Source organism: Pan paniscus, chromosome 4, assembly GCF_029289425.2.
Source record: "Pan paniscus chromosome 4, NHGRI_mPanPan1-v2.0_pri, whole genome shotgun sequence".
NCBI classification, from domain to species: domain Eukaryota; kingdom Metazoa; phylum Chordata; class Mammalia; order Primates; family Hominidae; genus Pan; species Pan paniscus.
Genome location: NC_073253.2, coordinates 60,048,128 through 60,071,720, shown reverse-complemented (window position 1 = coordinate 60,071,720; position 23,593 = coordinate 60,048,128). Strand labels below are relative to the sequence as shown.

The following is a 23,593-nucleotide window of genomic DNA, read 5'->3' as shown; positions in this document are numbered from 1 at the left end:
TGTTGCTGTCATAGGTAATGATGTTTAGAACAGAGTTGTACCCACAATAGCGTAAGCCTGGTGGACTCAGAGTATGAGTAATTCACCTCTGGAAAGGAGTAAGCTGGCAACCAGCTCCCACTTCCCCAAAGTGGTGGTGGAGCTAACAATGGCAGCCAGAAGCACTGTTCTCTCACCAGCAGGCAAGTGCAGTCTTTCGATCTGCTGTAGTTGGCTCAGCTAAAACTCACACTTCCAATTTTCACACTATCTGTAAACGTTTAATTCGAAAGGCTTTCCTATTTAATATCAAACAAGTGAAAAAAATCTCATCAGCTCATCAGTGCTGTGCCAGACTTTCATTGGGATATGGCGGCAACTGGAACTCAGCTGTGCAGAGACCTCAGTAGGATTTCTCAAATGGCTGAGTGGAGAGCAATCCATCAGCTTACTGAAATCTCACATGCCATTCGGTTTAAATATTAAGGTTCCTTTGAGGTTAAGTATTAGAACCAGAAGGAAGGCAGGATTACAATCCGTTAGGCTGGGCTCCACATACTGCAATTGTCACAAATATACCTCTTTTCAGCAAGAGGGGTCACTGCCAGCCCCAAATCACCCCAACTTCCTTTACCAATCAGGCCTGGACTTCCACATCCCCATCAACCTGTCCCTGAGGCTGCTCAACCCACAGTCCAGACTGACAGACAGTCCAATAGAAATATAATGTGAGCCACCAATGGGAGGCACATGTCATTCTAAATTTTCTAGTAGCCACAGTGCAAAAAAGTAAAAAGAAACAGGTGAAATAAATTTTAATAATATATTTTATTTAACCCAACATATCCAAAATAGCTCCATTTTATATTATCGATATAAAAATTAAAAATGAGATATTTCACTTTTTTTGTGCTAAGTCTTTGCAATCTGGTGTGTGTTTTACATACACACACACCTCTGTTGGGGCTAGCCACCTTTCCAGTGTTTAATAGCTACTGTATTGGACAGAGCAGGGCTAGGCTATAGACTAGATTAATTCCACACATTGCACTACATCTTGAAGCAGCAGGCCAGTGGTGAAAACACCCAGCTGAGTCTGAGGAAGGGTCTTGAGAGGCTGAGAAGAATTGAGAGGACCCTGTGAAACAGAATCTGTCACCACGGCTCCTTTTGAAGTGCATTTGTTTGCAATAACTTTTATAAACATCATTGCCCCTCTCCCCTTTGTTTCACAGTTTGGGGACCCTATTTATCTCTGACGGAGAAGAGTATTATTTTCTCAGCTGCAAATCATGTTAATTGGCCAGTAGATAGATAGGAATGTGGAGTAAACACCCCTAATACCTTTAACGCTTTTGATGACTTTTCCAGCCCCATACTGTAGATACTGTATTGAAGTGGGAGAATAGCCCCCTATTCCTGCTTAGGATGACAAGCCCCTGTCTACTGCAAGGAGGTGGTGGGGTCATGAATGCATTCTAATGTGAATGCATTTCACAATTTGGAGAATCCCTTGTTCTTTGCTTTTATTTGACACTCAGATAACTTGGATGATTTGGCCAGAGTAACTGTGAAAACGCAAGTTATCAGGAGTCTTTGAGACAAGATAAGGATGGAAGGTTGTTGCAGTGCATAGTGGCATTTGGTTAAAGCATTAATTTCTTTTCAGGAGAGTCACTCTGCCAGTTGCCTTTCCTTCCATAACACCGCCAGTCTTTCAGCTCTCAGGTCACTGGGGGCCTGATCAATTCCAAGGGATGATAAAAGGTCTTTCTTTTCCAAAGTGGGAGAAGACGGGTTGTGAAGAAGAAGGAAAGGCGAAGGGGAAAAACGCCAACCTAATCTCTGGCAGACCAATTGTAGGAACAAATACCTATGTGAGTTGAAGATATAGCAATTGGTTTCCATAAAACTATCCTGCCTTGTGTCCACTGGAACATCTTCCTACAACACAAGGGTAGGTATAACATAGTTTCATATCTGTTGGCTTACAGCATACCATAATCTTCTCCATTGAGTCATAAACTGTTTTTCTTCAGAGTCCTCAGTATGACCCTGTTCCTCTTCCTCAGATCCAAATCCTCATTCCAGTTCCAGAAGGACTTTTCCAAAGGGCAACACAGCAGTGTGGTACACAGAGCCCCAAAACTACAGAAGACCTGCATACTCCAACTCCTGGGCAATGCTCAACCACAACTTCAGGAAGAACACAGCTGTTACGGGTTGAGTTTATTAGCACCTAGAAAAAACAAATTTCCCTATTCCGAATTCTCCTTCATCATTGTCCACCCTCTTCTGCCCTCTGCTGCCCACAAACAATTAAAAATAGTGATGGTCAGAATTGCCTGGGGAGTTTGTTAAAATACAGACTCCTAGGCCTCCCATTCACAGAGATTCTGATTCAGTAGATCTAGGAGCATGGCCCAGGAATCTGCACTGTAATAAGAGTATTCCAGGCTCTCTTTTTTTGTTGTTTTGCCAGTCGTCTACAGACCACGCCCTTGGAAACCTTGCTGGACGTCTACTGGAGTAATGCTATTTCAATGTCAAGAGTATAATGTCAATATCAATGTGTAGTTTTTTTTCTGAGAATTTAAAAGGTCGTGTTATGATTTCAGGGTTGTGTTGTATTTAAGGAAATGTACTTACGCACCTTCCTGATCCCCAATAGACATCAAAATCATTAAAAGGACCTATTTTTTTAATTCCCAAAAGTTTCAAAAACCATCTTAGAGGGCAGCCAGACTTCGTCCTGGGTTACCAGAGCAAGGTGTCTGCTCATTATTTTGCCCCTTGCTGGGAAGTATCAAAGGGATTGCCATGCCCCTGTGGCCTCCTTCAAGGAGTTTTTATGCTTTGTTCCATGTGACCCTGCTCTCCTGGCCATAGTTGATGGGACTAAGGATGGGTGCCCTATCTTGAACCTGCATCTATAAGACAGCAGCGATTTATGAGTGATCAGTCCAACAAGAGTGCTCTGCATTAGAGAAGGACTGGTATATCTTCCCTCTGAGTTTGCATGCATCACAGAAAGGGGAAGTCAGCTAAGGGGAGGTCAGCAGGCAAAGTAGAGTACAGACAGCAATGCTGCATCAGCATCGTCATACGGTGGGACACCAGGGTGAGCAACTGCAGTAACTAACAATTTAGTGTGTAAGAGCTACCATACTATAGCCATTGTAAGAGCTAGTATTTATTAAGCATCTACTACTGGGCAGACAAGGTGCTAAGTGGTTTTTTTTTTCTTATAGTATTTCATTTAACCTATATAAAGACCTTATAGTTATGTGGTATGAATTGTTAACATTTTGGCTGGGCATGGTGGCTCACGCCTTAATCCCAGCACTTTGGGAGGCTGAGGCGGGTGGATTGCCTGAGCTGAGGAGTTCAAAACCACTCTGGGCAACATGGTGAAACCGTCTCTACTAAAATACAAAGAAAAAATTAGCCAAGCATGGTGGTGCACACCTGTAATCCCAGCTACTCGGGAGGCTGAGGTGGGAGAACTGCTTGAGCCTGGGAGATGGAGGTTGCAGTGAGCCAAGATCATGCCACTGCACTCCAGTTTGGGTGACAGAGTGAGACTCTGTTAAAAAAAATTGCTAATATTCTCATTTTACAGATGAAGAAACTGAGCCTTGACAAGGTTAACAATTTGCTCAAGGTCAGCAAGTAATTTCAATGCTGAAATTCAAACCCAGTTAATTTGTTTCAGGCTCATATGTGTATTGAAGACAGGCAGAGACCAGTGCAAAATGGAAATGTGGGACTCCTTGTTCAAAAAACTGGGAAAAAGTGACATTGATATAAAGCTTTTTCTTTTCTTCCAAGGTTTTGATCTTGCCTAGTCACGGTAATTTCTATTTGCTAGTCAATGTCATTCTAAATCAAGAAAAATGACACATTAAAATTATTAGCATAAATGTTACCATTCATCTTTTCACTGTGTAATGTCAGTTTTAAATGCCAGTTGTAGTTGTAACTCATATGCAGAATCATTGAAATTGCACAATTGAGATTTTATAGCTCATACATACATTTGTATTTTGCACAAAACTAACTTATCTGTTTTTTGTTTTTTGGTTTTTTTTTGAGACAGTCTCGCTCTATCGCCCAGGCTGGAGTGCAGAGGCACAATCTCGGCTCACTACAACTTTGCCTCCGAGGTTCAAGCAATTCTCGTGCCTCAGCTTCCCGAGTAGCTGGGATTACAGGTGCCTGCCACCATGCCTGGCTAATTTTGGTATTTTCAGTAGGGACTAGGTTTCACCATGTTGGCCAGGCTGGTCTTGAACTCCTGACCTCAAGTGATCCACCCACCTCGGTCTCTCAAAATGCTGAGGTTATACACGTGGGCCACTGTGCCCAGCCTCATCTGTTTTTATTTGACTTCTTGATACATGTATATTACACCAACACTCTACTTTTGGCTACTGACAAGTAAGGAAGGAAGAAAAGAACAGGAACTAGGGGTTGTCCTGTCTTCCCCTTCCTTCCATGGCATTATTTTCAGTGTAAGAGGTTGGTTAAAACAGGGAAGTTAAACAGATTAGAAGGGATATGATAGGCTTCCTTGCTTGTTGGTGTTTCTTAGAATGCCATTGCCTTCTTTCTGCATTTGAAACAAGTTCGGGTTCAGTTGGAAAGCATGGCCTCTGAGGTATGCCAGTGTCCTCTCTTTCTGGTCATAGACTCAACACAACTACTTTGTACTGTTTTGAGCCTTGCTGAACTCTTGTCCATCACGGGCCCATCCACCGAAATTCTGTGCCCAGGGGACATCGGAAATGCTGTAGATGAACAGGCAGACAAGAACATGCGTATTGCAATATCTTCTCTATTTGCATGAAGGCTCCATTGTCCCATGGACTTTACTTATAGTACAACACAAGTGCTATAATAAAGTTATTAAGAATTCCAAGATGGTGACAGCAGAGCATTAAGCCAAGCACATGGCCCTTCTGAACACAGGACATTGTGTGAATGCATTAGATCAGTGGGCCCCAACCTTATTAACATCAGGGACTTGTTTCGTGGAAGACAATTTTTCCATGGACAGTGGGAGAGAGGGGTGAGGGATGATGGTCTCAGGGTGAAACTGTTCCACCTCAGATCATCAGGCATTAGATTCTCATAAAGAGCATGCAACCTAGATCCTAGCATGCACAGTTCACAATAGGGTTCATGCTCCTGTGATAATCTAATGCCACTGCTGATCTGACAGCAAGTGGAGCTCACGGGTAATGGTCTCCTGCTGCCCACCTCCTGCTGTGAGGCCTGGTTCCTTACAGGCGAGCCTGTGGCCCTGGGGTTGGGGACCCCTGCACTAGGTTGCACACCTGTGAAGCTGCACCTGAATGGGATAATGACTAGTAGAGAAGTTTTTGTCATCTAGCTGTTGTTGGATGATATAAAGTCCTGCTGCCTCTTGAAATATGCAGTTCCTGTTAGCCCAACAGCCCAGTTATGCAGCCTCAGAAATGGATACCTGCCCACTTTATTTGTTGGTGGTTTTATTTGTTGGCGGTTTTATTTGTTGGCTTATAATTAAATCCCATTTTCTGAGGAAACTAGAGTGTGTTCAACAAAGCACTTTCTGGGCAGTTTGTAGGGCTCCTTGACCTCTGGAACTCTTCCATGAGTGGGTGGGAATAGCACCCTGCAGAACCTTTGCTCATCTGCCAATATCATGTGGTTCGCCCAGTCACCTCCGGAGGCATCCAAGCCTGTGTTTGTTGTTCAGGACCAAGGGGCTGTGAAGCAATGGGTTGGTAACAAGGGCAAGGAGGCTGGTTTTCATGTTCTTTCTTCATTCAGCTCCTCAGTTTGGCCTTAGTAGTTTTGTTGTTCCCTTTGACAAATGTTCTCCTGCTACACCTCTCATATTAACACATTTCCTTGCCTCCCTGTTACCTGTGACCACCCTAGAGCTTCTCCTTTCAACCCACCCTCTGCCCAGGCTACTTTCCCTAAGTAAATGTTTTGATTATGCTGCTCTTCTTTAAAGCATTCAGTGGGTCCCCACTGCCCACCACATTTCATCCCACTTCCTCATCCTGGCATTCAAGGCTTTCCACAATTTGACTTCAGCCTACCTTCTCCTTTGTGTTTTCATTCTCTCCTTTTGGGCAAGGGACTACTATGTATGATCTTTGCCTCTTTTGTGCCTCTACTCTTTTTCCTTTCCTCCCCTCCTTTCACACTTATTTTCTACATTGGATTAATCATAAGTACATGGTGTTTATTTGTGTCTTTCCACTCTACAAAAACATATATAACATATATTGCATATCTATCCTGTGGTCAACATCATGTAAAGGTGGGAGGGAAGTGTTTGAGTTAAACAATTTAGTGCACAGAATTAAATATTGTTGACTGTGTGCAGTGGCTCATACCTGTAATCCCAGCATTTTGGGAGGCTGAGGCACGCGGATCACGAGGTCAGGAGTTTGAGACCAGTCTGGCCAATGTAGTGAAACCCTATCTCTACTAAAAATACAAAAAAATTAGCCAGGCTTGGTGGCGGGTACCTGTAATCCCAGCTGCTTAGGAGGCTGAGGCAAGGAGAATCGCTTGAACCTGGGAGGCGGAGGTTGCAGTGAGCCAAGATCGTGCCACTGCACTCCAGCCCCAGGCGACAGTGCGAGACCCCGTCTCAAAAAAAAAAAAAAGAATTAAATATTGTTCAGTTCTCCCACTTCCCCAGAAAATGATGACCAAAGCTGTTTTGTTTGTGTAAAGTCTAGCTAGAATGTAGGTTATGAGAAAAGCAAACTAAAACAAGATTTCACTTTCACCTTTTAAATCAGGATAGATTAAAATAATTCCATAGCCCAAAGTCACAGGTAATAAATAGGAACCAGCCTCTAATCACTGGTAGGAATTATGAATTGTTACAGCTAAGGAGGACAATCTGAGAATTATGTTTTAAAAGCTTTCAAAGTGTTTACAATTTCTGACCCTGGAACTCCACTTGTAAGTATCCATTCTACAAAAAGCATCAAGGAATGTGCACAAATATTCTTATACAAAGACATTTAAAACAGAAATCCAAATACCCAACAATATGGAACCATTGCAATAATGGTATTGCTCAGTGCCAGGCAGCCATTAAAAATCATGTTTTAGGAAAAAATTCAACAGCATGGAAAATGCTTCTAATATGTTAGTAAATAAAAAGCATGTTCCACGGCCAGGCGCAGTGGCTCATGCCTGTAATCCCAGCACTTTCGGAGGCCAAGGTGGGTGGATCATGAGATCAGGCGATCGAGACCATCCTGGCTAACACGGTGAAACCCTGTCTCTATTAAAAAATGGAAAAAATTGGCCGGGCATGGTGGCAGGCGCCTGTAGTCCCAGCTACTCGGGAGGCTGAGGCAGGAGAATGGCGTGAACCCGGGAGGTGAGCTTGCAATGAGCCAAGATGGTGCCACTGCCCTCCAGCCTGGGTGACAGAGCGAGACTCCGTCTCAAAAAAAAAAAAAAAGCATGTTCCAAAATAATATACATAGTATGACTCCCATTTTATAAAAGTATATAAAAAAATTAAAAGGATATGCATCACAATGTTAATGTGATTCTTTCTAGGATTAGTTATTTTCTATTTTCTCCTTTGTATTTTCCATAATGAACATGAATCTCTTTTATAATCATTGATGGTAAAGCTCACCTTTTTGTAATCCCAGCCCTATTTTTAAAAAATGTATGACTTGGAACCCTTGTTTTCAACTTGAGGTGGTTAGCTAGTTACAAATATTCATGAAATTTTCTGTTACTAAGTGCTGTAGATTTTAAAAGGCAACAAAGAGACAAAATCATTGCTCTTCTGTGACTTATAAGTGAATGATGACACAGAAAGTACTAGAAAGAACCAATGACCTCTGAAGAAATAAACATATTTAAATAGCAAACATTTAGTCCTGAGCACTATATTAGATTAAATGTATTTGGTTTTACCTTTCTTTAATACATATAGCTCAATGCCTTGCACATAATATACATTCAATCAGTGTTTGTTCAATGAATAAATCAATGTGTGGGCAGTTGGATGATGAAAAATGGACGTTCTGAGGCCATTGGAAGGAGGTGTATTTACTTGATCTACAAAAGCTCCATGACCGGTGAGACTGGGTTTCCAAGACCAATGTTGTTGTAGCCATTATATAAATTCAATTGGTTGTAAAACTTCACCATTTGCACCTCCCAACCCACCTCAGCTCTTGCAGAGCTTTCTAGCTCGGAAATGCAAAGATTCCTTCAAACAGACATTACTGGAATCATCATCGTCACCATTTATTGAATGTTTCCTGTGTGCCAGACACCGTAAGAAGCACTTTATGTGCATGATTTTATTTAATCCTCATGATAAGCCTGTGAAGAAGGCATGTTATCTCCACTGTGGACGAGAGAACTGAAACACAAACATTTAAATGATTTGTCCAGTGTCATGTAACTAGCAAGGAGTCCAGCCAAACTCTAAGCCAATTCTGGGTGACTCCAAACACTGTGGGATTAGTCACCATGCTACAAACCTCCTTCTTGGAGTCAGGACACAAATTTTCAGTGGTGATTAACATGCCAGATGGACACATTTCTTTTTTTTCCCTCTTATTTTCTTTTTCTTGGTGTTATCTTTAACTGTAGCTATTCTGGTGAGTGTGCAGTGCCAGATCATGGTAGTTTTTATTTGCACCTCACTACTAATAAACTAACTGACCAATTGGATATCCTCTTCCTTTGTGAAGTGCCTGTTCAAGTTGCTTGCTAATTTTTCCATTGATTTTTTTTTTTTTCTTAGCGATTTAGAGGAGCTCTGAATAAATATTCTGGTAACAGTCTTGGGTTTGTGTTGAAAATATCTTCTATTCTGTGGCTTGTCTTTTTACTCTCTTCATTTTCTCTTTTCTTTCTTTCTTTTAAAACTTTTTGGGGAAAATGTCAATTACATATTCAGAGGCATAAAAGGGGGTGGGGGAATGTCAATTACACATTTAGAGACAGAAAACAAAGTATCACTTGATTTGGCTTCAACAGCTGTCACTCACAAACAATCTTATTTCATCTAATCCCCACCTACTTCTATTTCTCTCTTCACCTAATAGATTATTTCAAAGTAAATCTTGAGCATCATAATATTTCATCCATAAAGATCTCAGTATGTGCCCCTAATAAATAAGGACTCCTTTAAAAAAATACACAACCACAATTTCATTATCACGCCTAAAAGAGCTTAGTAATCAAGGATTCCTTAATTCATAAAATATTCAACAAGTGCTTAAATTTCTCCAACTGTCTCAAATTGTATTCTTTTACATTTTGCTAGTTTGAAACAGAATCCAAATAAGCCCCATACTCTGTAATTGGTCGATGGAGCTCTTCATACTCTTTTAATCTACAGATTTCCTCCCTCTATTTCTTTTTTCCACCTTGCCATTTAGTAAACCAGCTCATTTGTTTAAATTTCCAATAGTCTGGATTTTGATTATTGTGTCACCATGTGCCATTTAACCTATTCCTCTGTTTCTGTATGTTCTACAAATTGTTAGATCCAGAGGGTTGATCAGACTCAGGTTCAATTTTTTGGTACGAATACTTCCTCGGTGGTATTTCACACTTCTATCTGGAAGCACGTAACTATGCCTGGTTGCTTCTGTGACATTAGCAGACACTGATGACCACTGCCCCTTATTTCATTAGGAGCAGACACCCAATTACAAACCACACATTTTGATTAATCGCTGATATTATATGACTTCGTTGGATCCTACTGTTTTACTTAAGAATTTGGTCTGGAGGCTGAATCAGGGGAGAATTGCTAGAGCCTAGGAGTTAGAGGCGAGCCTGGGGGAACATAAGACCTTATCTCTAAAAAATAAATCCATAAATTAAAAAATAAAAAATTTGGGCCAGGTGCGGTGACTCATGCCTGTAATCCCAGCACTTTGGGAGGCCGAGGCGGCGGATCACGAGGTCAGGAGATCGATACCATCGTGGCTAACACGGTGAAACCCCATTTCTACTAAAAATACAAAAAAAAAAAAAAAATTAGCCGGGCGCGGTGGCGGGCACCTGTACTCTGGAAGGCTGAGGCAGGAGAATGGCATGAACCCGGGAGGTGGAGCTTGCAGTGTGCCGAAATTGCACCACTGCACTCCAGCCTGGGGGACAAAGCGAGACTCTGTCTCAAAAAAATAAATAAAAATAAAAAATAAAAAATTTGGGTGACTCTGGCTGGGCGTGGTGGCTCACGCCTGTAATCCCAGCACTTTGGGAGGCCGAGGCAGGCGGATCACAAGGTCAGGAGTTCGAGACCAGCCTGGCCAATGTGGTGAAACGCTGTCTCTACTAAAAATACAAAAATTAGCCGGACGGTGAGGCAGACGCCTGGAGTCCCAGCTACTCGGGAGGCTGAGGCAGGAGAATTGCTTGAACCCTGGAGCTTGCGGTGAGCCGAGATCGGGCCACTGCCCTCCAGCTTGGGAGACAGAGCCAGACTCTGTCTCAAAAAAAAAAAAAAAAATTGGGTGATTTGAAATTAACAAATGGAATGGAAACAGAGAGGTTTCTATTTCAGTTAATTTTTGTGATCTGACCTGAACATCTGGGCCAGTAAACAGCATAAGGGATGTGTCATGGCTCTCTAAGGGTCACATCTAGCATGGGGCTTAAGACTGGTGAGCAGGAACAATATGGCCTTTAGGTGTTCAAGGAAATGCGAACAGTGTTGGTATAGATTTTGTAAAAGTGTTCTAAATCCAAAATGTGTTAACTCCTGCTAAAGGAACGACTTTGCCCAAGTACCATTTTGGAATAAATCATGGGCGTAAAGGGGTCTTTCCAAGTTCCCAGTCCTCAATGACAGAAAATCAAAGCAGCCTCTTGAAACCCAGTTAAAACTCACTGCTACCTTCCTAGGTCAAACAGTAACAACAACAAAAAAACCCAGCAGGTTATATGCTTACAGGTTACTGCCTCTGTCTGGGCATGTGAATCGTGGCAGACATGCAGCCGCTTTAACTGTTAGGTGGAATAAAACACAAGAGACTGCTGCTGAATAAGAATTTTCCTCCTGGAGATTAAACATTCAACATTTCAAATATAAGTCATTTGTTTGATCAACAGGCAGGATGAGACAAGGCTGTTCTAGAGGAGGCAAAGCCCTTTGAATACAGAGAGGATGAAAAGAACAGTAGGTAATTGACAAGAGTTTGATTTTGCACTTTGGAAGCACCTTTGTGTGCTAGACACATGCTTCATTGTTGTAGCAGCAAAATAGCAGAATAAAAGGTGCTAGCTTTACAAGGTTCTATTTACAAAGATGCTTAAGAAAAGGCAAAACCTTCACTATGGTTAGATTTTTAGTTTTATTAATGGTCGCAGAAGCTAAACGGCACTCAAAAACAATTCTAAATTAGGAGGGCTAAAAACCAGAAATTAGGACCAAGAACAAATTTTTTAAAATCTAGAGACTCAAATTGCAATTTTAATATAATAAAATCCCTCACCCCCTCTAATTCTCTACGGTCATAAAAATAATCCAGTTTAACAAGTGTTACAGGAATTAAAGTACTACAAAGACAGAGACTAAGTATGTCATATTTACAGCTATATCAATCCCTGGTACATAGTAGGTGTTCAACAAAAAGTGTGTTGCATTAATGAGTAAAATCCTAAAAGTATTAAAAACCGAAAGTTCCAATTGTGAAATAAAACTGTACAATGCTAAGTTGAATCTCGACTAGCTGTCATCTCAAAAACCCTGTCGAAGCTGCTTAATAAAAGTGTTGGGTTGATACACTGCACGTCTAGAAAGTTGTAAAACAACTGGAGAAGGTCCAGAGACAAACCTGACTTGCTCCAGATTACAGAGAATGACAGCTAGACTTACTGTTTGCATTCTTGTCTCTGCCTTTTGGTAAGCCGTTTCCATTCTAACAAAATCTTCTCATTTTTAATATTTATATGTCTAATGATTTAATATCATACCACATCACTCTGGCCTTCAAGGTGCCCTGGACACACATTTTTCTGATTTACCTTTACACAGATTATACGCAAACTGGCCAGAAATCATTCATTTCAACATGAACCTCTCAGGTAAGAATTGTGGTCTTACTTATCTCTCCAGAAACAGCTTTCTTCACAGACTCTGTTTAAAACCAGCTCCCTCCACCCCCATCTTCTGTAAGCTTGTCCAGACATGGGGTACATCATTAGGCCAGATCTTCCAGTCATTCCCTTGCTTGCAAAGCAATCATTTATAGGCGTTTGGTGCTTTGTCTGACATCTGTTTGATGCTGGAACTCTAGCCTTTGTCTCAATGAATCACTTGTCGGTGAAAGTCCATTGTAGGCTGGATTTCACACTTTCAGGAGGGGTTTGCCTGTGATGGAAGTGATCTTAGGCTTTTTGAAATAACCAGCTCCCTCCGCCTCCCTATATTCCATGAAGAAACAGGAAAATGAGAGAGTCTGGGGAACCTGGTGCTTATTCAAGGCTTATTTTGATTTGTTCCCTTGGGCCTGAGCCAGGTTAGCATCTCTGGGGACTACATTGCCAACTCACCTCCATGGTTGAAATGTTGCTGCTAGAAAAAAACTAGGCTGAAACATTTATGTAGGATTTTTTGAGATCATCAGATAAAAGGAAGAGATTTTTGAAAAAGAAAGAAGGAAAAAGGGAATTCACCATTATCTAGTAGTTAGCAGAAGATCGTTTTTTAAAAGTGTGGTGGAATGGCTGTACCTGCGTTGGTCTATGTCTAGCTGGAGCAGTGGGGATAAGGAGTTGGACTGGATTATAAACCTGGCTGAGCCTAGCAAGGCATTACATCTAGAAACCACTTTCTTTATTCTCCCAACAGGGTACAAGTGACTTACAAGGCATATATGGTAAGTGAAGTTTCTTTGAAAGCCACCAGGCCCACACTATTCCCTTGTAGAAAGTGATTATTCATCTAGAATGCCCTATGGAAATTCCTGTGTGCAGTCAGGACTTGAGAAGTACAGCAAGAAAGGGAAGGGGCAGGCTAAGCCTAAGAACACTGTAGTTGGCCTTTCTAAACCAGGAGCCAGTGAATACAATATGCTTTGCAGAGCAGAGATGGCATGTGAGATGAGATTATAGAGAAAAATCTGATAGAGAAATCATGGGCTTTGAATTTCTCTTTGTTTCATAAGGAAAGGAAGATGCTAGACAGGGCGTATTGGAGAGATTCTTCTTTGTGACTTTTAACTTCTTTGCTTGGTTTCACAGTAAGTCACATTATGGAGAAGTTGTTACAAACAGATGAAACCCCAGGAAAGGAAGTCAGAATTTCCAGATCTGATGAGACAGTGGGTGGAAGAAAAGTTTGTCATTTAAAGTTTTAATTCAAAGAGAATAGGAAAGGGGAGGAGAAACTGACATCCCATCTGAGGCTTCTAAGGGATCCTTTTCATGTTCCTAAATTAGTACAAGGGGGTGTGGGGTAGGGTGCCAAACCTTGGGCTCATCAGTCACTTCATGCATCTGAGTTGAAAAACATTTAACCCTGAGATGCACATAATTTAAACATGCTGATTCACTGGTGACCAAATGCTGTGAGCCCTTGGGAGCCAGGAATTCCCAACATGATGTGGTAATGCATTTTACAGCATGAACTTCAGATCTCCAGGACCCAGGCTGGGGAACAAGACAGGGACTCTACATTCTAAAGTTTCTGCATAACAAACACAGACCCTCCCTTCCAAATGCATTGAAAATGAGGGATCCCAAATGGCAACTCCCACTTCCAGCCCCACCACCCCACATACCTTTTCATTTCTGTTTGCACCATTAGGTCAGGAGGTTAATGAAAATGCACTCTAAAGTTATAAAGAGGATGAAGCCAGGCACGAATATTAGATTTCCATTCAAGTCTGAATATGCAATCTGGACATGAAGAAAACCCCATTTGCTTCAAAATCTTACAGTTCTGTTCACATTTACTTGGATAGGGCTGAGATGCTTAGGAAGTTGATAACTGCTAATTGCCTACACTAGAAATAAACCTAGGAATGAAGGTTAGATTCCCAGCTTAGAAGTGAAACGTTGCAAGCTCTCTGTGTAGTCAAATACTAAGTGATGATAACGTTGCATTTGGGACCAAGCAAAAGCTGGGATTTATATTTTTCATCTTCAATTACGTATTTTTTTTCTTTTTCTCTCTTCTTCCATCTATCTACCACTTGATTTTTCTTTCTTACTCTCTTTTTTTAGACCTTCATCCTTAAGGATGGATCTGTAAATGCACAGTATTTCCTCGAGTCACTTAAAAATATTACTTAACAGCATCAATCACCATTGAATGAAATAACTCATTGCACCAAACTTTGCCACTCAAGTTAATTTCACAGCACATATTATAAAATAATCCTGTGATTGAAGGATGATGCTTTATAATAATATCTTGAGTCTGTTCACACACTCCGAAGGAACAGCTTCAATAAGAGTAAATTGCTGCTGAAGACAAACCAACTGGAAAAGATACTTGCTTTTTTTTTTTTTTTCTTTTAAGGTTTTCACAATGGCTTCAAAGGAAATGCGAATTAATCATTTGTTTTGACCCAAGAGCAGCAGAACTTATTTTGGAGACAAACAGGCGACACAAACGTAAACAGAAATCTGGGACTCCCAAATGCTAAAGTTGAAAGGAGTTAGTCTGAAAACATCAGTTCTACTCAGCGTTTATTTTTCATTTGAAGATAGTGGAAATCGTAGAAATCATGGACAATACAAGTTGGTCTTGCCTGGCAAATGTCCACATGAATCTGTTAGCCTCTAAGTACAGGTACAGTATTTTTTTAATAGAAAGACAGGGCAATATGGCAGTTAATTAGCAACCAATACTGTCAACTACAGTGGATACAAAGTTTTATCATATAAATTAATTGCCATTACAAAAAGGCAACTGCTTTAGCTAAGAAGGTACAAAAACTGGAAACGTCCATAAATATTACAAGAAGCTAGGTGAAGAAATACATAACAGACTGTTTTTCCTATATAATATTTGAATATGCAAACCAAGACACCTGTGGCACTTTACATGAAAGTAGGAAAGGGACTTACACTCCCACCCCCAGCCATCCCACCCACCCCACCACCCACCCACCCATCCCCACCCATTCAGGCCCCACCCCGCCCCCACGTGGATTTCCAAAACATGGCAAATTCTAGGGTTACAAGGACAGGATGCCGCGCGGAAGCAGCAAGACAGAGAGCTCCGACCTGCTAGACAAAGAGGGAGCCTTATTGACAGTTGTAAAGCATTAGGCGTCAGACAGAAACTTGTCAAAAACAGCTGTTGTTGGGTACTGATTGATAATGTTTTCATTCTGACGGCTGAGACGCTGCAGACAGTCGTGGGTTTGAGGAGAGGCCCATCACTGGCGCACACATGAACACACACACGCAGACCACGGGAAGTCATTTAACAGATGGCTTAGGAGCACTCAGCCACGGTGTCTTAAAAAGACAACATTCTACATTTAATGAACTTGCAGGGAAAGCAAGGCCTAATAATCATTTATTTTTCATAGAAGATGAGCACAACAGGACAAAATAAAAACAGGAATTGTGTAACTGGTCATCGGAATAAAAGTTTTGTGCTGCTCACGGATTACACAGTGTTAAAAATATTCAAGAATGCTGCAGACAAAATTGTATACGAATCACTATGTATCCTTCCTGATTCATCACATTAAAAAAAAAAAGCTTAAAGAAGTGTTTGATGTTTCAAAGGTAATGATTTCATTACAATCTACTCATAAGATTAAACCACAAAAACTATATTTAAATGGCATTAACGGTCTGAAGTCTATCTTCTGGAGAATTACCAGGTATTACATCATTCTGTAATATAGTGTGAGTCTGTGGTATTTGGGTATCAGTCCATTTTACTTAAAATTACAAACATGTTTTTACACTCATGTGCAGGGAGCAGTTTTTTTTATCATTTGGCCACTTAGTATTTTAAGTGGTCAAAGTCTATAAAGTATGCCAAAGAATATTTCTTCTATGAACCTCAATATGCATAGATTTTTTTCCTGATTTAGAAAAGATCAAAGGTGCTAAACCTTAGTAAAACTGTACATTTATCCTTATGCAATTTTGTCATTTAAATTAAATGGAAAAAAACTAGTTCCAAAGACTGAATCTGAGTCCTAATATTATTTATTTGCTGCAGCCCCAGCACAATTTTAAGGGCACATTGAAACCCCTGAAAATAGAGGTTTATAATAGAAATACTGATAAACCTTTAACTACTAGAGGAAGGCATTAACAGACTCCAATAAACTATAGTAGTACATAATGAATGAATATATAGATGATTCTGTCTTTGTTATCTTTGTCAAATCCATGCCATCTTAAACCCTAACCAGTATAAATTATACTTTTTCTGGCTGTTTTTAAAATTTTTATCTATTATTTTAAAAATTATTTTCTCTATTTTAATCAAACACTTGAAGTTTTTAGAAAAAGATACCTATGTTACATTGCAGCTTCACTTTATGCAGGCTCATCATTCCATTAAACAATATTTGAAGACTCGAATCAATCAAATACAGTCTGTGATGCATGCATTGTACCTAAATTTCCTCTAACCGCTCTCAGAAACTGAAACAATGTCTTTGCTCTTAAAAGAGAAGAGACTTCAGATGTAATCAAGAAAACATTGTGTAACTTGTCTCTAAGCTCTTCAGAGCCAGTTTTACTATGGCAGGATATTCCTTCGTGATAAGGTGATTAATGAAGTTTTTGGTGCTCACTTTTCTCTCATAGTCTATAAGCTCAGTATACCAAAAAAAAAAAAAAAAACAACAAAAAAAATTAGATAAAATAAAACAAAACCCCCAATAGGTCTTGAAAATAATATAAATATTTTGTGGAGTCCCAGTCACATAATACTCCACTCCCAAACCCAGAGAAAATGATCAAGGTCTTGTGGGTCTTTCTGAGTCCTTCAAAAGGGATTTGATTTCCATAAGCCATGAATTCCATCCGTTTCAGCACAGAGTATAGAAGAGATGCTTAGAACAACAGAAGGAAGAGACATGCGGTGAAGATAATTAGTGGTAAACAGAGAATAAATTCTCTCTCAGTAGTGTGTACTTGACGTTAATGCCGATGATAATTCATCTGATCTACAGAATATTCACTTTAATAGAGAGATGAGAGTCTGAAATGACCAGAGAAAAATAGATACTGAAGCCAATATAGTCTTGATACCAAAATAAAATTAAAATGAGAAACTAACATGATAGGTTCAAGGCCTTTTGGGAGCCCGTTTTCTTTGCCAGATTTCACATTCTTACAGCTTCATGGTCTTTTTCTTCTAACAAATTAATCAGCTGAGAGAAGCTGTCTTTCAGTGCATCCATGTCATCCAGTGAGCAGGGCTGTAGAATCCAGCGTTTTCCACGTGCAAGTGGTTCAAGTTCAAAATATTTTTTGATCTTAAGAGGAAAAAATAAAGATAAATAGGTTATTAATTATATCAGAAACTTTCTCATATCAAAATTCTGAGGGATAAAGTAGGGGAATTTCGAGGCGGAATTTATACCAACAGTGATGCCTACGACTTTGCGATGTGGATGCCTGTCCGCAGCTGTTGTTATAATGTGGGTTATATATTGTGACCTGGGAGTGTTTTCTTTAGAGGTGAATGATCTGCGTGCAAGCCACCATTCCACCCATACATTTAGCAGCGTGGGAGGTCTGATGAAGTCAGAGAAAAAATTATTTGCACTATGGCACCAGTCAAGATACACTGCAGACACCAAAAGATTCGATTTCATCAAAATAATTAGCAGAGTAGCTTTCACTATCTCACCTTGCCAACTTATTAAATGGGTGACGACTTACAGTATGTACTATATTGATTACTCAAGACTCAATTATTTTGACCATCAAGCACATAACACAACAAAAATCTAATTTAAATAATCTTTTTCTCTTTCTCTCTCAAATTTCTAGTATCTGCTTCTGAGTCATGAGAGCATGTTTTCTAGGAAAGAGGATAGAAACTGCGTGTATGTATGCATATACACACTTACATAAATTTACATATATGCATAAAATCTTCTACCTTTTTTTTTCTTTTTCAGTCCTGAATTTTCTAGGATGGAAAAAGCAAGAACTTATAACAGGTATGTGCTTAAAAACCTGTTCAATTAATAACCAGTCACAAGTCACTCTTACTATATTGGCCAGCATACTGACTAATGGCATTTAGTATTATCAATTCCTGGCTGTGAATAAATAGCAAATTATTATGGCTTCTAGAAGTATTGATGATCTTCTCTCAAAAGGTATCATAAAACACAAAGTTCAGGAAGCTCCCAACTCATACACACTGTATCATACAAAAGTAGAACATTATATTTATTGCCCAACAAAGTTTTACATAACATCAAATACAGTTAGTAGCAACATCAAAAGAGACATTGTTCAAAGATGTTCTTGGTTAACAAATTTCATTAAATCTCATGTGTCATGAAAAATTACAGTCTTACCTTAGTCAATACTTGACCTAGAAAAAAAAGTATCTCCACTTTAAATGCCATTCTCAAATATGGTTTTATTTTGCCAGTACCAGTGCAGACTACTGTTTGTTGACAGTAGAGATATGCTATCCAAATTGGTATTAATATGTTTGTACATTTTTTCATATAAGCCAGAAGACATATATATCTATATATAAGAAATACTAAGCTATTATGCTAATTTAGGAACCAGAAATATACTAAAATTTTATAGTCCAAGTATGTCCAAAAAGTCTCCTTATCAATGTCTGAAAGTTCATAATAAACACGAATTAAAAAAAAAAACCTGTGAGAATTACAAGATCCTCATTAATTCTGATTCTGAAGAGTAATGAACACCTCACTTGCAGATCAGAAAATGGATACACAACTTCAGAACAATTTTTTGCCCAAGGTGTTTTATAAATCATGTTAAGAGGATTCTTTGTTGTTGTTGTTGTTGTTGTTTTTAAGATTAGATAGGGTCTCACTCTGTCACCCAGGCTGGAGTGCAATGGTAGGAACACAGCTCACTGCAGCCTTGACGTCCCAGGCTTGGGCGATCCTCCCACCTTAGCCTCCTCAGTAGCTGGGACCATAGGTGCACGCCACAACACCTGGCTAATTTTTTAAAAATCTTCTGTAGAGGTGGGGTCTAACCATGTTGCCTAGGGTGGTCTTGAACTCCTAAGCTCAGGGGCTTCTGCCACCTCAGCCTCCAAAAGTGTTGGGATTACAGGCGTGAGCTACCATGCCCAGCTTTAAGAGGATTCTTGCTTACTGAAAACACAAACTCCATTCTTTTAGCTTGTTTTCTTTATGGCACTGAAAACTATTGACATCCAAGACAATCTGAAATTCCTGGTGCAAAGACCAGTATCAGGGACCAACCCAACTCCGCAGAGGGAAGAACTGCCAGTTAGCTGAGTAGGGGGCCATTGGCCAATAGGGGAAAAAAGAGTAGGGAGGAGGGACTGGTAGGGAATCCTGGCTAAGTCCACCCTTAGAAGGAGGTGGGGGCTGCTCCAAAGAGCTGAAAATCAGAGATGTTGGTCTTGTTGCTTCTGCCACAAAGTAAGGCTTCAGATTGTATCACTGAGCTCAGAAATTGGGACCACTGTGCTTACAATGCAATCTAGTATTTGATCAATAATGCTTCCCATCAGATGAAGTATGCAACATCCAAAATCTAGTACATAAAGGAAGTTGTGTCCCTGATACATTTTATAAACCCAAATCCAAAAGGACAGCATTTTAAGTATTGCTAATGACTGAGAAGAGGGCTGGTCACAAGAAATTCAATATTAAAATAATAAATAATAATAATAATAGGAAGGCATCTCATTAACAATACTTCCTCTGAGTGGTTAATTTAAAAATAATACAGAATTGATCCCGGTAGCATATTTACAGCTAATTTGAAAACAATATTGGATTAAAATAATCACAAAGTATATCAGTAATATGTGATATTTTACAATACCTACCAGACATAAAACAGTGAAGTTCAGCTACCTGTTAAAGGTTGGTTTCTAGGCAACTGAAAATATAGTCTATCACACAGGCATACATGGAAGATAATACAGGTGTCTGCAGGTAGACATGATTCAGAAGTTGTTCCTGCTGAATACTAAACATGAGAAAGAAGTGGAGGTTACAGGGACAGAGTGGTCAGCAGATAAAGGGGCCTAGTGGTGTTAAGCTGACAAATATGGCTGGGAAATTCAAGATTTTCAGATCCATCACCTAAGTGGGTATCTAACACTGCCAATATTCACTCCACTGGTATCCACAGGATTCCACACAACTCTACATTTATGGTATCAATTTTTAAACGAGTTTTGCCATTTCACTAGTATTGAAGTACAGTGAGTGACTGCTGCTGGAACATTTATTAGCTTTTCATTACTTGGAACTTCATGTTTCTAAAAACAAAGACCACAGTACAGAGAGGAGAAGATGAGGACTTTATGTTCTAGTTCTGACTGTTTTTTTTTTTTTTTTCTAGACAGTGTTTTGCTCTTGTTGCCCAGGCTGAAGTGCAATGGCGCAGCCTCGGCTCACTGCAACCTCTGCCTCCTAGGTTCAAGTGATTCTCCTGTCTCAGACTCCCACGGAGCGGAGATTACAGGTGCCTGCCACCAGGCCCAGCTAATTTTTGTATTTTTAGTAGAGACAGGATTTCACCACGTTGGCCAGGCTGGTCTCGAACTCTGACCTCAGGACAATCTGCCCACCTTGGCCTCCCAAAGTGCTGGGATTACAGGCATGAGCTGCTGGGCCTGGCCTAGGATAACATTTTTATTTTGTTATCTTATATCAATCTGAAATTCAAATTTTACTTTCCCTATGTTATTACAGTAACAATTACAGTCACATTTGAATTGTTCACCATTGCTTTTTTGTCTTTGTATATGTTGATGTACAGTTTTAAAGAATAGTGTTTAACTTTGAACAACGTAAGTCATATACTTAACATCTGACGTTATTTTTAAGGTTTAAAAAAAAAACTGCCTGTGATGCAATGATCTATTTTTTATGATGGACATACATTTTTTTAAGGTCATTTACTTATCAAGATGAACATTTTAAAAATGACTGAAGAGAACATGAACCTAAGTCTTTTGACTACTTATCCGTTGCTGAACTAGCATGGTTAAGTGAAAACTTCTTGAATAAGGAGATAGTGATTGTTTCACATTGGCCTTTGGAGACGGCACTTGGGAGAATGACATCAGAATACAGCTGTCTGACAACCTGTGGTCATTTAGCTATTTTCAGGATAGCCACAGAGAGTGGGCATTTATTAGTAGCCATGTGTCCACCCTAGAGATAGGAAAACAAAGCCACCACCAGCAGCCAACCTATTTTAGCCCTGTCACCAGAGCCTTTCTCCACTCATGCCACTGCCGGCTGATTGGCATGACTGCATTCCATTATTCACACATCGCGTTTACTGTAAAGTCCCAATATAACAGAGACCACTCGGCACCATCTCACTGCTGCTAATGTTTGTAGCAGCTGTTAAACCTGTGAGACATTACATAGCACTGGAGACCCACTCATTGGGTAGGAGATGTCCTTTATGTTTCCTTGAGCAGTGAAATCACAGTGTCATCCTTTCCTAGTTCCAGGATCTCTAACGGGGCAGTGATGCTCTCTGATTTCCCTATCTTTCCCTCACTTGAGATTCAAAATTTTGATTTTCAGTTCTTGCCAATTTGGTGTGACTAAATTTCTAGAAGGCATGTAAACAGTTTTGAACTTCAATAACAGGTCTTTCCTTTTTAAAAATCTGCAAACTTCATTTTATTTCTAATGGTAGGCTGCTTGTTTTTCCTCTGTTTGTTATTAAACCAGTAGTGTGTGCCCAGAGTTGAACTAGTTTTCCTATAAGCACTCTGGGGAGCAGGGGAACAGAACAGTCCAGAAAGGGTTTACTTAGTGTGTGTGTGTGAAAGAGAGTCATGTTCTCAGCTCAGATATTTATAAACAGAGCTTTGACCCACAAGAACGTGTTGTGAGACATGGAGAGCCAGGGTGTGTGACAGTTCCTTACTGCGTGGGACTCTGCTCTGCATCATAGAATACACCACCCCTAGTTCTACTGAGTTAAATGCCATTGGCAACAACCAGTCATTGCTAGAACTGAAAACAACCTGCACCCTCCCATGCCCAACACATTCCCTGGGTGGTCCTGCTCGTTGGGAACTGCTGCTCTTGCCATGTGAAATACAGGTACCTCTCACCCTGTATGGGGCTACTAGCTTATTTTTTCTGCATAGTCACCACTGGAGATGGCAGCTGGATATCTGCTTTCCCCATTCTCCCCCAGATCACCCGCTACACACAATGCCTATGTTCCCTCTGTGAAAAACTAGTGGATTATAACTGACCCTTCTTAAGCCTGCGAGGTGGTTGTGGTGGGGTCAGGATCTATCTAAGGAGCTTTGGAGAGTTTTGCCCTAAAAGTTGGTTTCCCATAACTTCATTCACTCAGCCGCTCTGTCCTGAACGAGACTGGAGAGTGTGAGAAGGCAGCTTGGGTGCCAGCACTCCAGGTGCCAGCAGACAGGGCTCCACTGAAGACACGATGCTGCAAACTGAAAACAAAACAACAACAGCAGTGGTCTGAGAAGAGCACTGTCCTCATCATTTGTATTATAAGAGTACAGGGTTTTCCCCCATAAGCTTTTTAGTGACCATAAAAGACTGTTTAATACTGCACAGTTTACTAAGGGCTTTTTCACTTATTTATAGCACTTGGACTTACTTCCACTGGAAGGCAGAAAAACAATGGATTCCAATAAAGAGGGATATGATTACTTAGACTAGTTCTTAAATCACAGAACTCAATTTGAATAAAAAAGTGTCTGGATAGAAGACTGTTAAAATAAACTTTAGAAATAAAGGCACATTCTCCATCTCTGGAAAAGGAAACAGGTCTCATGAAGGAGTCTAGGTTGACAACTTTAGCTCCTTCAAACTGATGGGGATAGGTCAGCTAATGCAGATGACTGGGTGAGGATCTCAAACCAAATACAAAAGGCCAGGAAAAAGAAGTGCAATTGTGGGATGTGACAGGGAGAAGGGCAAGCTGGAAGATGATGCAAGAGAATCTGACTGTTAACTGTCTTGAACCACGTGCAGCTATTACTGCTTTCTTGTAAGTTTGAATACACAGTGTCCATTGCATGGCATGTATTTTTCAAAGAACTATAGGAATCATGGTTTTGGGATGGATTCATATTGGTTCTGTTATTTATTTATTATTACTATTACTTTTTTTTTTTTTTTTTTTAAGAAATAGGCCCTAGCTCTGTCACCCAGTCTGGAATGCTGTGGCACAATCATAGCTCACTTCAGCCTTGAACTCCTGGGCTCAAGCAATCCTCCCACCTCAGCCTCCTAAGTAGCTGGGACTGTAGGAATGTGCTATCATGCCTGCCTAATTTATTTTTTATTTTTTGTAGAGACATTATCTCATTATTTTGTTCAGGCTGGTCTTGAACTCCTGGCCTCAAGTGATCCTCCTGCCTTGGCTCCCAAAATGCTGGAATTACAGGCATGAG

At 40.2% G+C, this 23,593-nt stretch overlaps 1 protein-coding gene across 2 annotated transcripts in view; it reads right to left on the bottom strand.

Annotated features, from left to right (window-relative positions):
* Nucleotides 1-14,668: 14,668 nt before the first annotated feature.
* The window catches only part of ARL15 (ADP ribosylation factor like GTPase 15), a 431,830-nt gene continuing 422,905 nt past the window's right edge, over nt 14,669-23,593 (bottom strand). For both annotated transcript variants that reach the window (XM_014344906.4, XM_034960100.3), the window contains one exon: nt 14,669-17,453. In XM_014344906.4, coding sequence (XP_014200392.1) covers nt 17,301-17,453 — 153 coding nt within the window. In that variant the 3' untranslated portion in view covers nt 14,669-17,300. The remainder of the gene's footprint in view (nt 17,454-23,593) is intronic.